At 47.4% G+C, this 16,645-nt stretch overlaps 1 protein-coding gene across 5 annotated transcripts in view; it reads left to right on the top strand.

Moving 5' to 3' along the window:
* AKAP10 (A-kinase anchoring protein 10) overlaps positions 1-9,361 on the top strand; it is a 55,585-nt gene extending 46,224 nt beyond the window's left edge. Inside the window, exons 13-15 of one of the 5 annotated variants that reach the window (XM_036836506.1) lie at positions 3,943-3,995; positions 4,618-4,713; positions 7,876-9,361. In XM_036836506.1, the coding sequence (XP_036692401.1) occupies positions 3,943-3,995; positions 4,618-4,713; positions 7,876-7,881 (155 nt within the window). In that variant the 3' untranslated portion in view covers positions 7,882-9,361. Of the gene's footprint in view, positions 1-3,942; positions 3,996-4,617; positions 5,142-7,875 lie in introns of those variants that run through there. The other 4 variants (XM_036836507.1, XM_036836508.1, XM_036836505.1 and 1 more) reach the window with 4 other exon arrangements.
* Positions 9,362-16,645: the final 7,284 nt, after the last annotated feature.

Here is a 16,645-nt window from a genome sequence, read left to right on the forward strand (position 1 = left end):
ATTTCCTCTAAATCGCTGAAAGTTATTATGAAATATGTGTGGAAAATATTAATAGGTTGAAATTGAAATCCTTTGTTTAATCAGCAAAAGAGTGCTTGGTTAATTCCAAGAGTTAAACACAGAAATACTCTTTGTGACCGAGCTCCGCTTCCAAACAGTTGGTTTACACAGGACGATTTAGGAAACCACTGTGGGTCCATTCAGATAATATCTAGAAAATTTTCAGTGTGATTGGATTGACAGTATTGTCTTGAGTAAGATACTAACTTTTGTTAGAAGAAAATGTTCCATTTTGATAAGTGTGTTTAAAATTAAGAGCTATTGGCAGTCTTCCTATTGAATTGAATAGAACTTCATTTCTATTCTGTTTATCTTATTTTTTAATACACGAATTGTTTAGGTAATGATTTGCACCACTTTTTTTTTAATAGTTACTAACTTTAGATTTTGTTTATTTATTTATTTTTGGCTGTGTTGGGTCTTCGTTGCCACGCGGGCTTTCTCTAGTTGCAGCTAGCGGGGGCTACTCTTCGTTGCGGTGTCACGGGCTTCTCATTGTGGTGGCTTCTCATGTTGCGGAGCACGGGCTCTAGGCGCACAGGCTTCAGTAGTTGTGGCACGTGGGCTTCAGTAGTTGTGGCTCACAGGCTCTAGAGCGCAGGCTCAGTAGTTGTGGCTCACGGGCTTAGTTGCTCCGCGGCGTGTGGGATCTTCCCAGACCAGGGCTTGAACCCGTGTCTCCTGCATTGGTGGATTCTTAACCACTGCACCACCAGGGAAGCCCTGCACCACTTTTATGTTGATGAGTAATCTACTTTGGGGTCAGATATAAATTAACAGAGTAAGCAAAAAGTGCAACAATTGTTGAAATAATTTAAACCAGAAAAGGGCCTGTTGACCTATTTGTCTTTATAAGTTTATCCAAAATATTGATTTTATTTCCTATTTAGCCAGAGAAGTCTGAGGTACACAGTTGGGAAAGTGTAAAGACCGAAGGAAGTCTGCACAGCTCATTCTGTAAATAATTATTGAGTGCTTCCGTGCACTCAGACTCACGGGGCAGTTAGAAGATACAGAGCCTGTTGTTAAGAAACTTACAGTCCAGTAGTGTCTTTTATTGGGTAGAAGATGAATACTAGGAAGAGGTCAGTGGTGGCCTAGGTGCAAAGAAAATGCTGGACAACCTCTGGAGGTATCGGTCAGGAAGGACTCCACTGTCATCAGGTAGCTTCTGTCAGAGAGGGTAATGGGGTCTCCAGTAATAACAGAGTCTCTGAGCTGTTCGGGTTTTTTCTGGAGCTGGTCTTACTCCTTTGACAGCTCATGAAGACGTGCTGCTGCTCCAGAGAATAGGTGTTGGGTGTTTGCAGTTTGGTTTTGTATTATATGAATTAAGATGTATTAAAGATATATGAGTAAAGATGAAGATAAGGTGTACAAAACACTTTTCCCCAGATCACTGTCTCTGCTTATTCTATTCATTCAGTCTCTTCACATTACTCATTTGTTCATTCATTCTAACATTCGAGTGCCTACTCTATGCATCTACTGCTGTAAATACTGGGAAGAAAATAAGATTCCTGCCCTCATGGAACTAACATTATAGTGGAGGGACAGTAAACAGATAAATACAGTGTGTATGTGTCTGTCTGTCTGTGTTTATACACAGACATGTAAGCAGAGTGAGGGACTGGAGGGGTGGTGGGTAGTGCTGTCTTAGAAGTGGTTGTCAGGAAGGGGCTCACTGAGGAAGTAGCATTTTGAGTAGACGCCTGAGCAGAATGGGGGACTAAGCCCTGGCTCATTCGAATCTTAGATGATACGTCTGTGGGTACCGCCTCCTTGTTCTACAGGTGAAGAAGTTGAGGGTCAGGGAAAATGTGACTTGTCAGGGATCACAGCAGACGGAGCGCAGCCTCGCTCTTTGGTTCAGAATACCGCGTTGACGGCGGTTGTTTGCAGCTCAGCTCTGCTTCCTCCCCCTTCCTCTCCTTGCTGAGGGCAGCTGCAAAGAACATTTGTCATTAACCAACCTGTAGTTTCATTTTGGATTTTAAAGCTCTGACAGTAGAGCACAGAAGAAAGGGCTACATTTTGGGGCAGCTGTATCTCAGAAGCTTCTGAGAATATGAGAACTTTGCTTTCAGGGCAAGCAAGGTAATTTTAAAAGTTACCTTCAAATCATCTAGGAGAAAGTGTAACAAGAAGGCATCGTAGAGGATGTTGTGAGAAGGCGGTCCCTGCAGTGGCAGTCTCCTCGTGCCCCGGTGCAGCGGTGGGAGATAGAGCCGCGTGTACACTGTGAAAGCCCACGCGTGTCAAACTAAGAAGCCTGTGGTACTGTCTGTTGAGCACCAGAGATTTCTAAGCAGAGTGCAGTGAGATGCATTTTTCTGGCTGTAGTCTGCGAATGAATTGGAGTTGGGGAGAGAGTGGTATCAGAGATTCAGGTAGTATAATTTGCTAGGAATGTAGATAGAAGAAAAAGAGGATCCGAGGATAGATAGTGGTAGCAGGAGTTAGAAGGTCAGATTTATAAGACCTCCAAGGGGGAATTCAGGAGACTACATCCAAGGGGGAATTTGGTGACAGATTTCATAGGGAGAGCAGATGAGGAAGGCAGATGAGTTTTCTCATATGGGTTCTCTAGATGAAGCATTATGATGTTAATTTTTAATAGAAGATTAAATTAATTTCTGAGATAGAGGCTACAAGAAAAAGAGTACATGGGAGATAGAAGAGCTTGACTCGGAACATGTTACGTTTGAGATGCCTTAGGACAATTTGTAAGTATTGGTTTGACACCCAATGACACGTTTTTGAGTTATTTGCATTTTGAAGGAAGTTAAAGCCACAGGAGGGGATGAGATGCCCCAGAGAGAAAGTGCTGAAGGGAATGGAATCCTGATGAGGCTCCTTGTTAAGGGGGCACAGGAGTCAAAGACAGGGCGTTAGCAGAGGAGGAGGCTGCGCAGGTTAACAAGCAGGAGGCTGCCCGAGGACAGAGCAGTGCGGCGGGGGCGAGACGCGGGCAGAGCATGTAGTGTTGTGGCCCTGCTGGCTCTGCTTGGCTGTAAAATTTAACTAGATCACTGTTCAGACTTTTAGCTAATAATACAAAATATTAAGGGAAAAGGATCCAGGTTTTGTTTTTTTTCATGACTGCTGCAGTTTACTATAGAGTATCCCAGTCATTGAACTAATCAGGATCTTGCCTAAGAAATAATCTACCAGCCACTTGGTTTAAGGCAAAGTTAGGATGTGAGCCTATATGTATTAATGAAAGGATAAGCTGTGTATTTAATACCTGGAAATAGAGGCTAACCTACGTCCTTGGCGACTCCTCAGCATCTAGAGTACAGATGGAGATAGGCTTGTGTGTCTCCTGGGAAGCTGGGGTGTATTATGGCCTGGACAGAGCATGGCTGTTTAAAACTCTGATCCTACCCAGCAAATTAACACAGACCAGAGATCCAGCATGTAGCAGCATAATCTGCACTGGAAGCCCTTTTGTATAGGAGCTGATCTGAAAGATTTACATACATGGCATCTCCTGATGTATTGCTAGATTCTTATCTCAAGACCAGATCCTGGTCATGGTTTTATTTGATCTTTGAAAGTTTACTGCAAATTTAACACTAGATGATAGTTTCTTTCATCAAGTGAGGAGAATAGAAGAAAAATCTAGAGCTCTAAAACAGCTTTTCAAAGTTTTTCAAACCATAATATTTGCAAGTTAAATACTCTGTTATGGAGCCAATATCATTAGTTTTTATTAATGGTAATATTCCTTAATTTGGGGGTGAGGTTGTACCCCAAAAGTAGTATCTTTTAAAAAAGAATATCTTTTAAAAGCTGGGAAATAGATGTTTAAATAAGAGCATTTTTTTTAATGTAAAATTATGCATGAGGTCTACATTCAACTTTGGCTTTGTTTACTAGGATCCATGTTCTCTCAAGCTATGAAGAAATGGGTCCAAGGAAATACTGATGAGGTAAATTCCGCTTTTAGTGTGAAAAGATTCCTGTTTATAAGGGGCACTTACTCTAAGCAAGGTTTCGAGTTTTCTCTTTCCTTAGTTCCCTTGCTTAAGCAGCGTGGTACATCACTGCTTCCTCATCTAGGAGGTAACAGGAAGGGGTGGGCCCTTCCTAGCATCTCACAGTTGCCTGGTAGAGGCAGTGGAGGTATCCTCCGTCCAGAGACTCTGGCCACTGAAAAATATCCAAGCAGTCAGGTTTCCATTAATCAGCAGGCACCAGTAATCAGTGTAGAAACAAAAGCTCAAACGTTTCCTTCCTCACTGTCAGTTATACTTTCAGAAGTAGAGACTTGCTTTTTTGAATAGTTAAGTACATTGAAAGATGAGAGTGGAAAAAGAAAGACGTTTTGTTTTGACCGCCTAACATGAAAATAGTCGTGATGTCGGATAGACAGTGAAGAGCATGTTGATATATCACAACCAGAGGGCGGCCCGGGTCCTTTCATGCGTGGGAATGTGCTTCCTCCCAAGTACGTAGAAATGCTATGCATATACAGCTGTGTTTAGAACATTAATAATGTTTGCTGATTCTTCTAGCGAATAACCATTATCAACAGTTTAATTACTTTTATAGGCCCAGGAAGAGCTAGCTTGGAAGATTGCTAAAATGATAGTCAGTGATGTTATGCAGCAGGCACAGTGTGATCAGCCGTTAGAGAAGTCCACAAAGGTAAGGATGACTTGTGTTCTGATCTAGCGTGTGTGAAACTGAAGAGAATTAGATCCCAGAGATACAAATACTTAAAAGGACGTAAGGGAGCTTCTGCTTCTGCCGTGGAAGGATTAACTGCTATAGGAATTGCCCTCTCATTGTAAACAACTAGAAAACTGACAAACTAAATGAAACAGCTATTTCCAGATATCAGACAACAGGCAGTAGAGGGCTTTAATCCTTGAAAGGAAGGTAACATTGAGGTGATCCCTAGTTCACTTCCCAGAAGCAGTTTCCAAAGTGTAGGGAGGACAAACTGTAAGCTTTCAATGAATTTTAAAGGATTGAAAGCATACAGTTTGTTCTTTGACCATAAAGGAATTAAACAAGAAATCAGTAACAGAAAGATATGTGGAGGGAATTCCCTGGCTGTCCTGTGGGTAGGACTCTGGGCTTTCACTGCTGAGGGCCTGGGTTCAATCCCTGGTTGGGGAACTAGGATCTCACAAGCTGTGTGGCACAGCCAAAAAAAAAAAAAAAGAGAGAAAGAAAGATATGTGGAAAATCCCCAAATATTTTGAAATTAAACAACATACTTCTGAGTAACCCATTAGTCAAAGAAGAAATCAAAAGGAATATTAGAAAATATTTTGGACTGAAAACACAACATAGTAGAATCTGCCCTCCCTATTCATGGGCTCCACATCTGAAGGTTTCACATCCATGGATTCAACCAGCCACGAATCAAAAATATATTTAAAAAAAAAAAATTTTTTTCCATAAAGTTCCAAAAAGCAGAACTTGAATTTGCCATGGCCTGGCAACTATTTACATAGCATTTGCATTGTATTAGGTATTATAAGTAAGCTAGAGGTGATTTCAGATACACAGGATGAAGTGTGTAGGTTATATGCAAATACTGTGCCATTTTATGTAAGGCACTTGAGCATTCTCGGATTTCGGTATCTGCAGGGGTCCTGGAACCAATCCCCCACCATTACTAAGGGACAACTATATTTGTGGGATACTGCTAAAGCAGTTCTTATAGGTAAATTTATAGCATTAAATATTTATATTAGACAAGAGGAAAAGTCACAGTCTTCTATCTTAAACTAGAAAATGAGTAAATGAAACCCAAAGAAAGCAGAAAGAAGGAAGTAATAAAGATAAAAGTGAATATCAATTACTTTTTTTTTTTGATCTACTAAGTCATTTACACTCTTCCATTTTGTTGTTGCCTATTCTCTCACTTTTCCCTTTCTTGTGACTTTGGTGTTTTTGTTTGGGTTATTTTTTTAAGTACTACTTTAGGAAGGAGTGAATTGAATGGGTGTGATCCATCTTCCATCTTTACCTGGAGGTCAACGACAGTAATCATTAGGAAGTTCTGACTTGCCCCCAACCGAATACTCTGTTTTTCTATGGCTTCACCAGCTGTGCCCACAAGAGCCACACAAATAACCCAGCAAATTGGAGGCAGCCACTTAGCACCCCCAGTTATCTCTTCAGGCAAAGACTCCCAGTTCCTCCACCAGCTTTGCTTTCTGTAACTTGAGTTGACTCACAAAGACTTCATGTGATAGGCGAACCTCTGCTCAGACTCTTTGTGAAGGTGTTAAACTACTCTTCTGTCGTCTCCGTTAGCAGGAGTTGGGAACACTATGTTTTAGTTACCTGTGTTAGTTACCTATGTTCAGATGGAGGCGTGAACTTAGATTTGGGTCCAGCATCACCTTTCCTTGCTAACTTTGTAGGCAACTTTTTACTCTGTTATTACCAGAGCTTGGTTTAATTTTGAACTTTTCACTGAGCTGATTCATACCAAAGCTCTGTTTACTTTTGCAGACTCCATCCTCTTTTCTATGTAAAGGTGATAATTTTTGCCTATATTCACTGGCTCAGTCAAACCCAGAATAGCAAATAACATGATAAAGGTGTATAAAGAAGTGCAAGGTAGTTATTTTTGTGATTCCCCGTTATCATGTTGATGATCAAATATTTGACAATATGAAAATGTTCTTTAGAAACCATTTTGGAAAGCAGATGTTTAAACTTAAGGCTTTTTATTGGAGTTGTGTGTTCAGATTTTATTACCATATGCTTTTCATTTCTAAGATACACAGATATATTTTGCTTTTAACCTTGCTAGACCTTCTCTTTGGCTGGCCAAGATGACTGTCCTGTCTGTCCTTTAGGAATCAGCAGTGTATTGGTATGGAAAACGCGGTAGGCTGGCAGGCCTCGTTGAGTCCGTTTCTAGTCAGTATGTGTGACCTTTTGCAAGTTAATTTTCTCCGGTCCCTTCATTTCCTTATCAGTAGATCAGAGAAATTGGACAAGAAAATCTCGTAAGATCCCCTGTAATTCTCATTCCATGAATGTGTGAATGTGAGAAGTCCTGCACCCACAAAGGAGTACCCAACCCCTCTTTAACCCCTGTGGATACCTCTCTGCTTTGAATCGCCTACTCTACATTTGTCTATAGAAAGCACTTGGGCATTTAATGTAAATGACCTCACAGCATTACTGAATTGTTTCATGTGTTTATGTCCCATCTCACAAATAGCAGGGACCATGTCTTCTGTGATGTTTGTTTCCTCCCCAGTGCAGTGAAAAAGAGGACTCAGCCTCAGAAGCTTGGTCTTAGGAGGCCAGAAGATCAAAGCTCTCTGTTTTCTTTCTAAAGGCTTTGGCGCATTCCATATTATGGCTCTGTCTTCATCTAATGAATCCCCTGTGGATGGTCACTTAGGTCGTTTGGGATCGTTCCCTGTTACAAACAATACTTTGATGAATGTGTATGTAAGTCTTTGCCCTCTCTTATGAGTATGCTTTAGAGTTAATTCCTAGAAGCAGAATTATCTGTCAAAAAAGTAGATATTTCGTTCTCATATCTGTTGCCAAAACGGAAAGATAAAAGCAAGTCTGGGTGCCAGTCCTCGTTATATAACCTTCAGGTGGGTTGCTTGGCCTCCTTAGGCTTCCATTCACTCAGCTGTAAATGAAGCTAATTAGGGCTATTTACCTCCCATGATTGTAGTCAGGTCCTGGCTGTCATGAGCGCTGGTATGTAGTAGGCGCTCACTAAGTGTTGGTGCCCTTCTTCCTTAATCTGTGATGGTAATGTGTCACTGGTTGTAGAAATGTACCTTACCTTTTTCTTTTCCTTTCTTTCATCAGCTATGACTCAAGACCTGAGATAAAGGAAATCTGCTTTTGGAGAATAAGAGAACTTTTTTCCTTTGGTTGGATTCTTCCCCACAGCCAGTGAAAACAGAGCACTGTACTTCTTCTCACTGTTGTTCCCAGGAAAGAATGGCAGACAACCCTAGACTTCCACCGTCGGCAGAGTGTCGCGTAGGCACGTCTGCACACGGTGATCACGCAGTGAAAGTCGTAGAGACAGAGTGGTGTTGTTTACATTACTAGAGAATTACTAGTTTTCCAATGGCAATAACCCATGTGTGGGAGAGTTAGTCCACTGGGATAGGCGGGGGCCACACGCCATGGGAGACGCAGAGGCGTAGGGCCGGTATTTGATGCACCTCCCGTGGCGGTGACCCACCCCAACAGCATCAGACGGCGGGTACCAGAGGGGCTTCGCTTGGTCTCCTGAGCAGGCAGGGGAGTCGGCCCCTCGGGAGCCAGGCGGTGTGGTGCCAGCAGGTGGCTTTTCTTCCAGGGAGTGGGGTCTGCACAGAGGCGTTAATTTGGAAGTGGGTCAAGTCTTGGTGACGTTGTCCTCCCCTTTGGTGACAGTGTGTGGTGTTCACGTTGTAATTGCTCCTGAGACGCAGTACTCTTAAAACCAGCTCCCCCGCGGCCGGAAGGGCAAGCCTCTGCGCCGCAAGTGGTAGGACTTGCTCCTCCGAGATTCTGGGCTCCGGTGACGTCACCTCCCCTCACAGTACTTGTGGAAAGGGATGTGCAACAGCCATCACTCCAGTTTTCCCCTGTGGCTCCTTGAACAAAATGTTTATTCCCAGATGGTAGAGTTTTTAAAGAAGGTGGGCGGGCAGGCGTGGGGACAGAGAGGCACTCAGTTCTGACTCTCTCCTCTTCTTTGCTCTGCGCTGGGAAGTGTGCAGGTTGTGGCCTTTTTCTTCTGTCTGTGGGGTAATGAGAGGCCCCTCCCTGCACTTCCACTCGGTCGGCTTCGGGGTCTGGACCTCGCTGCCATGGGCGGGGCCGCCCCGTCGGCCGCACACTCCATGCCGGCGGTGCCAGCGCTGCCTCACCACACGGACTGTCGGAGGGAAGGAACGTTCTCTTAGGTGTTACTGCTTTTGCTCAGACTTTGCAAAAAATACATATATACACATATGAATATATAATTATTAATCACCTCTGTCCTTGAGAAAGTCTTGAATGAATAGAGAATTTATTCCACTGCAATATTTGGTTGTATAGACGCGCACTGTTTCATCAACAGAAGAAGCAGAAAGGCTGTGTATGAGTTTTTGGTACTATGTACCACCTCTGTTATTCTTCTAAAGTGAAGTATTCATGTACTTAAACCATATTCTATTTAATTGTGTTTGATTTTAAAATATATATATGAATTATATTTAAATTTGTGTCAACTTTCTGCTTTCAGGGCATTTATGGCTCCTCTGTTGAGATGTGTTGATTCTTCCCAATATTTCCATTTGCTTTTCAAGAACCCAGAACATGAGCCACTCCTGGACTCAGCCTTGTGTTTGGAGCATATGGCATAGACCTGAGGTGTTATTAGATGCATATGCTGTGATTGACTCACTTTGTTCTTTTAACAGAATATTTCCATCCGTTTCACTTTGCTTCAACCTTTAAATAACAGAAAAGCAACGTAAAGGTCATAGAATAAACTGTGGTTTTGGGTGACTCTTGCTGCCTCTGCATGGTTTGGAATAACATTTTCTGTAAGACTCTAGGCTATTTAAACTAGTGCTTTCAGTTTAGATACTGTCCAGTCATGTCTTTGTGTGCGTTGTGTGCTCCTGAGCTAGAGATGTCGGTAGGTGTAAGGTTCTTATAAGGAAAAGAATAGCAAGTTTGAGACGGGGTTACTTTTTCTGCCCCGCCCACTGTAGGACACAAGCAAAGTGTGGCCTGAGACTGGTAGCCAGACGAGACGTATGCTGTCACGGAGCTCCTTGCGCTTATTTTCAGATTAGGATTGGAATCATCTGACCTCGAGTGCCAGGCTCTGTGTGGTGTGCCCACAAAATAGGATTCCCTGGCAGGGTTTTTATAGGTTCAGTGAATCAACTGAACATCCTGCTTTATCATGATGTTGACATCAATGCACATTGTTTAAAAAAATAAATAAATAAAAGATGTTAGTGAAAAGGGGTACCTTTTGTAACTGGGCTTGTCTTCATCACTCATGTAAGATGTGATGAAAATTAAAAAAACAAGCGTCAACCAAGCCCAGTGAAGAGCAATAAAACAGGGAGCAACTTTCTGTGACCTTTTCTACTTGGGTTTCGGGGTTCAGTAGAACTTCGTAAAATGTACGTAATTTACGTTTCTGAAGCTTTGGCTAGTGCAGTAAGAATTTGGAGGGGAAGGTCGCTCTGAATAGAAAAGTACAGACGTCTTTGTTGTTTTAAGTACTGATAGCTGAGCATTGCTGAAGCGGGCGGGTGGGCGGCTCTCTCATTACCGTGCCGTGGGGCCTGTTTGTACACAAGGACCTCGTCCCTCCCCTCCCCCGCACACCCGTTGATCGGACCGGGGTTGATCTTCTCCCGATCCAAACAGGCCCAAGAACATTCCTTATCCAAAGAATTTTGCAAAGGGCAGGAGACATCCCAGTCCCTGTCTGGGGTGATAGCGCGTATGGGGCACTTGCAAGTCAGGACCCCTGAGCCGGTGCCACGTGGACGAGCCGAGATCTGTACAAGCAGAAATAACAGACGCGAGAGCCAGTGGGTGAGAGCAGCTGCCTTGTAGCCTGGAGGTGGTGAAGGTTTCTGGCTCTAGTCCTTCATCCCGGCCGTGGACTCCATCAATTCCTCGGGTATCCTTAGGATGCACTTTGGCTTTTTAAAAATCAGTCTGAAGGGAGTTTTTCCTTCGCGCAACCAAAAGGACCGTGACTACAATACTACCAGATTGCTATAATCACTAATGATCGCATGTGCTCAGCATGTTTGCAAAATACTGGTGAATTCTGGAGAATTTTTCTTCAGTAAACCTTCCTTGGTCATTTTGTGTATTCTCTCAAAATGGAATCCTAAACTCACGGAACTAAAAGACACTCCCTCATTTTTCCAGGGGGGAGTTACTCAGGCCTAGGAAAAGGGCAGGTCTTTGGCCTTTGGTTGGATGGTCACCTTCTGGACCAGGGCCTTTGCACGCTTCCCAACTTCCTTCTGAAGGATAAACACCATCCCCACTTGCAGCGCCTACAATAAAACCCAGAAATAAAAGGGCATTTCTGTTAATGAGTGATAAAAACTTCATATGAGGGAGGGCAATGATTATCACAAACTTTGTAAGTGCTGACCATTTCTACGTACTAGGCAAGGTGTCTGGCCTTTGGCTGGGGCAGGAAGCGGGAGTAAGTTCCAGCAGGAGGTTCAAGGTTACAGCTTCAAAGACCCACCAGGACAGCTGCCGTGCGGGGCCCTCTGCAGATGAGCCCTGGGACGCCGCGGAGGCCTCTGCTTGGGCTCAGAGTAGGAAGTGGGGTCCTACGCGGACGCGGTGGGTGGGTGGAAAGGGCCAGCAGAAGCCTGGAGGGCGTTCGTGACCACGGAGGAAAGCCTGTCTGCTGCCTGTCACTCGGGGTTGGAGCTCTTCCCGCTTCGTGGTTCACGCCAACGGGTGTTTCCTCGTCTGCTCCCTCCACGCTGCCTGCTCTGGCTGGCGCACTGCCCAGGCACGATGGGGCGCCCACGGGGCTGCTCCTCAGCTGCCCCCCCAGGGAGCACTCGTGAGCCCGGGCAGGGGTGGCAGGACCCCGTCGGCGGTGGGCGGGCAGGTGCCCGGAAACAGTGGCTTCCGTTCAGCCGAAGGCAGCTGGCATTTGCCAAGGAGCAAGTGAGGGTTGTGACGGTGGCGTTTCCTCGGACGCCCGACTCCCCGATCTTGAATAGCCGCCAGGCTCAGCCCAAAATGATCCCAAGCCGGCCTCCACCTCCATCCCGGTAAGAACCCCACCTGCGGGCACCTCATGGAACGGCTCGAGCTGGGCCTCCAGACCAAGCAGAGCTCCCCATCTTGGCAAAGGGCCCTTTGTTCTTTCTAATGACAGAGCTGCCGGGTTAGCACGTGTTCACCTGCAAAGTGTTGATGGTGCAGGGATGCAGGAAGGGGTAAAAAAAAAAAATACCTCTGGGCCCCCTGGAGCTTCCATTCTACCGAGGAGGTAGAGGTTGGAGGTTCGTCTGAAGTGGGTGCTGGTATTTTTCACTCAAGACAGCCCTTTGAGCCAGTGATTTAACACCCTTTCCTTCCAAAGCCCTTCCTGGCGGAAGTCACCAGGCTTCGTGACCTCTTGCCCGCGCCCTTCCACGGGCCCCTGGAGGGCTGGTTGCTGTGCGGCTCCATTTCCTCGCCGTCGCCTGGCTGACAGCGAGGGGTGGGCACCTTGACCCCGGGCCCTTCAGGCTGCTCTCTGATGAGGGTGGGCCAGGAACAGCCACAGCCCCGTGGGGCTCCCTGCAGAGCTCTGGGAAATGTGGAGCCTTAGAAGCGAGAAACAAGGAGACCCATGTAGAGTTTTTACACGCAGGTGATATAAAAACCCCAAGCTTGGAAAACCCAGCTCACTGTTGAGCTGATGCCACGAGGTGATGAGCCAGCCCCTTCCGAGTTCTCCTTCAACGAGATAGCCAGCCCTTGAGTACTTGCCGGGTGCCGGGCCCTCTCTCACGTAAGCCGTGTGATAATCTTGCAAGTGCATACTTCTCCCTGTTGTAAATGAGGAGACTGAGGCTCTGGAGGCAAAGGAATTCTCCAGGGGATCAAGTCCAGGCAGCCATTAAAAACATTCCATTAGCTTAAAGCAGTGGTTCTTAACGCTCCATGTGCATCAGGATCCCCTGGAGAACATGTTAAAATGGGTTGCTGGGCCTCCACCCCTCCCCGCTGCCCACAGTTCCTGAGTTGGTAGGTCTGGGGTGGAGCCTGGGAATCTGCACCGTAGCAAATTCCCAGCTACCGCAGCTCACGAGACCACACTTTTGAGAATCTCGGCCTTAGAACCTTTCCTGTAAATTGGGAAACGCGTGTTTTCATTCCCTTTTATTGGATGTGCCCACGCAACACAGAAGTGTAATTTGAGACCTATTACTCATTCACTCAAGCACATAAATCCTTTATCAGTCTTCAGATATTTGTCAAAGCCAAGGGGACCCAGACGCCAACCCGCTGTCTCATTGCCTGGGCAGGTCTGAGGCCGTCCAGGCAGGTGTCACCCCCGGGGGTGAGGCTTGGAAGAGGCCCAGACCAGCCTCGGCCCCCAGTGCATTTGCTGGGGACAGTGCACGTGTCACCCCTTCAGGGCTGAGTCCGGGCTGGTGGGTCACACCGGGGTCCCTGTGGAAGCTTTTGCACAAACCCTGCCTGGCCCACTTCCTTCCAGCTTGTCCCCCAGGTCCTCGATGCCGCCTGCCCCCGAGGCCCTGACCAGGCCTCTCCTGCCCCCTCTCCCTTGCTGCCTCTTTTCAGGTCCCTCCCGCAGGGCTCGGGTGCCTTGTTCCCCTTCCTCTATCTTCTCCCTTCAGCACACGCTTCCTGGGGGCCAGCTGTGGGCCTGTCCCCGGAGCAGACACTGCCCACCCTCCTTGCTGCCTAGGAAATAAACCCTGATGCATTGCTGGGGTGAGTGACCTGCTGGGGGCAGCCTAGGTGGACCCGAGGTTCATGGACTCCTGATCTGATCATCGCAGCCTTGCCCCGGAACATGCCCACTGTTTGTTCCCTCAAGATACCACTTCTTCACAGTCCCAACACGCCCAGGCTGCGCCCTCCCCTCCCCTCCCCTCCCCTCCCCCCTCCCCTCCCCTCCCCCCTCCCCTCCCCTCCCCTCCCCTCCCCTCCCCTCCCCCTCCCCTCCCCTCCCCCTCCCCTCCCCCCCCCCTCCCCCTCCCCTCCCCTCCCCTCCCCTCCCCTCCCCTCCCCCCCCCCTCCCCCTCCCCTCCCCCTCCCCTCCCCTCCCCCCTCCCCCCCCCCCCTCCCCCTCTCCCCTCCCTTCCCTCCCCCCCCTCCCCTCCCCTCCCCCTCCCCTCCCCCCTCCCCTCCCCTCCTCCTCTCCCCTCCTCCTCTCCCATCCCCTCTCCCCTCCCCTCCCCTCTCCCCTCCCCTCTCCCCTCCTCTCCCTTCCCCTCCCCTCCCCCCTCCCCCAGATGGACCAGGACCCCACATCAGCATTGCCCATGGCTGCCCACTGCTGGCCCAGCCCTTCCATGTTCTCACTCCACATCCTCCGTTGCTGCCTGGGGAAGCTGTCCTCTTATCTTCTTACCCAGCTCCGGTCCACTCGCCGGCGCGCAGCGTGGCCAAGCCACTGACACAGGGTGAAGGAAAGTGCAACATTTATTGTAGAACCCCAAGCAAAGAGAACTGGCAGCTCTTGCTCTAAAGACTCAGGGCTTTCAGGGAAGGGTTTTAAAGACAGGGTGAGGGAAAGGGTCAAGGGGTGTGTGATCAGCTTGTGCACAATTCTCTGATTGGCTGGAGGTGAGGTAACAAGGTGGTGGTTCAAGAATCTCAGTCATCAGCCTTCTGGTTCCAACCTGTCTGGGGTCTACGTGCTGGAGGTCAGCATGCAGTTAACTTCTTCCACCTGGTGGGGATTTCAGTATCTGCAAAACAGCTCAAGGATATGGCTCAGGATGTTATCTACAGCCCCTGAGGAACTAAAGGTCCTCTGGCTTTGTTCTATGGCTAAACTATTATTATTTTGTTTTGTTTGACTGTTTCCCTTTGTTTCTGCATTTTCTCACTTCTCTGATTAAATCTGCTCTTTGGACCTCCGGGAAGGCCTAGGAGGCTAAAGCTTTTCATCAGACAGGAGGTGGGGGACGGATCTGTCCCCGGGAAGCCCCTGCGGGGCCCTGCCCGGCCCACTCTGGTCCTGCCCGGCGCACTCTGGCTCTTTCTTCGGAGCTTTCGTCCCTTTCTCACTCCCACCCCAGCAAACTGCACTGTCCATGATGGCGACCCCGCCTGGGGCTCTCCAGTCACACCCACGGCCAGACTGTCATCTCCTGCAACTGCTCTACCTCTGGTTTCCCCTCACATTTCAGCCCCCAGCAACCTCAAGCCATGCAAGCTTTGCAGGGTTACAGATGCCTCCTATTGGAATGGGTTGAAAGAGGGGTGAGAAGCAGCTTGGGGATGATCCCAGGGGTTTTCCCCTCACCGTTACTAGAGTTGGGCTTTGTAAACCAGCGTCGAAGAGCAAGTTCAAAAGCAGTTAAGTGAGTAGTTTTGTTATAAGGATGACAAGCGGGGGCTGGGGAGGACCATGCTGACGTGGGACTTGGGTCAGTCTTCCCAGTACCAGTGTGGGACACGTGTCTCGTGCTGCATCGCAAACAACTTAGACACAAGGAGAAACGCTTCGAGAAACCGTAGCTCTGTCATGATGCAGACTTTGGTGTCCCAGATGCACATAGAGTGAGAATAACATTGTTACTTGAAATGTGAGATGGGGAAAAAAAGCAATATTTTGTACTGATGTATTCTTGTATATAATGTTATTTTAAACATGCATGTGTAACTAAATAAATTAGATATTATAACTAGACATCTGACTATTTTGTCAACATTCCAAAAAATTTGAACTCAGATTGATACCTTACTTTTTTTAAAATTTTTTCTTTAGGAAAATCGGGGTTTGCCTTAAATATAGGATCACTTATATCATTCATTACCTCCCTGTGGTCTGCTGAATAAAATCCAAATTCCTTATTTAGCACTGAACACCCTGGCTGACCCAGCCTCCGAGACCTTGGAACCCTAGACCCTTAACTCCACCTCCCCACACTCTTCCCCTGTGGGGTTCTGCGGACTTCCCCCCCTACGCTCTGCCTCAGGAAGCCCTTCCCCTTCGAAGACTCACTCCTCCCCCTCCTCCAAGACCCTCCCTGATGTCCGGTCCCCTTGAGTCCCCCAAGCAGCACATCCTCACACAGCATCCAACTCGGCCTTATCGCGGATGGGTCCTGGCCCCGTCTGCCCCACCTGATGTGAGCGAGCTTTTCCCAGGGAGCGTGGCCCAGGAGATGCTGGGGAAGAAAAGAGAAAGTTCGCTTTAAATGAACCGGGCCCAGCTCATGGTCTTCCTGGGCTCATCTGCCCAGAATCGCAACCAAGGCCTCCCATGCCTTAGGGGCTGAAGGGGTCCCTACCTGCTGGCGGCAAGAGGCTGACGTTGAGGTAGATATCTCAACCCGGGTCCAGCAGCTCACAGGTTGCCCAAGTGTCCTGAGACCCTTTCAGAAGGTCTGCAAGGTCAAAACTATTTTCGTAATAACACTAAGACGTGAATTGTCTTTTTCACTATGTGAATATTTGCATTGATGATACAAAAGCGATGGTGACCCCTTAGCAGGAATCTGGACACACTGTGCCAGTGGTCATTGTACTCTTCCCGGCCAGGCACTTGCCATTAAAAAAAAGAGAGCCAGTTTCGCATAAGAGTGTCTTGATGAAGCAGTAACAATTATTAATTTTATTAAATCTCGACCCTCAAGTGCCTGTTTTTAATGTTACATGGGACAACATGGGAAGGACACGGGAAGCCCTTCTGCACAGTGAGGGGTGATGGTTGTCTACCGGAGAAGCTCTCGCCACCCGCCGTGGACCCCCCCGAGGGCACACCCGACAAGCCGGTTATTCAGGCTTGGGTCTTGCGAAGACATTTTCGTGAAAATGAAGGAAGCGAACCTATCACTTTGAGAAGAAAACACTGCCGGTATTTATTATTGCCCGGGATGAAATTTGAGTTTTC

This window comes from Balaenoptera musculus, chromosome 20 (assembly GCF_009873245.2).
Source record: "Balaenoptera musculus isolate JJ_BM4_2016_0621 chromosome 20, mBalMus1.pri.v3, whole genome shotgun sequence".
Taxonomy (NCBI): domain Eukaryota; kingdom Metazoa; phylum Chordata; class Mammalia; order Artiodactyla; family Balaenopteridae; genus Balaenoptera; species Balaenoptera musculus.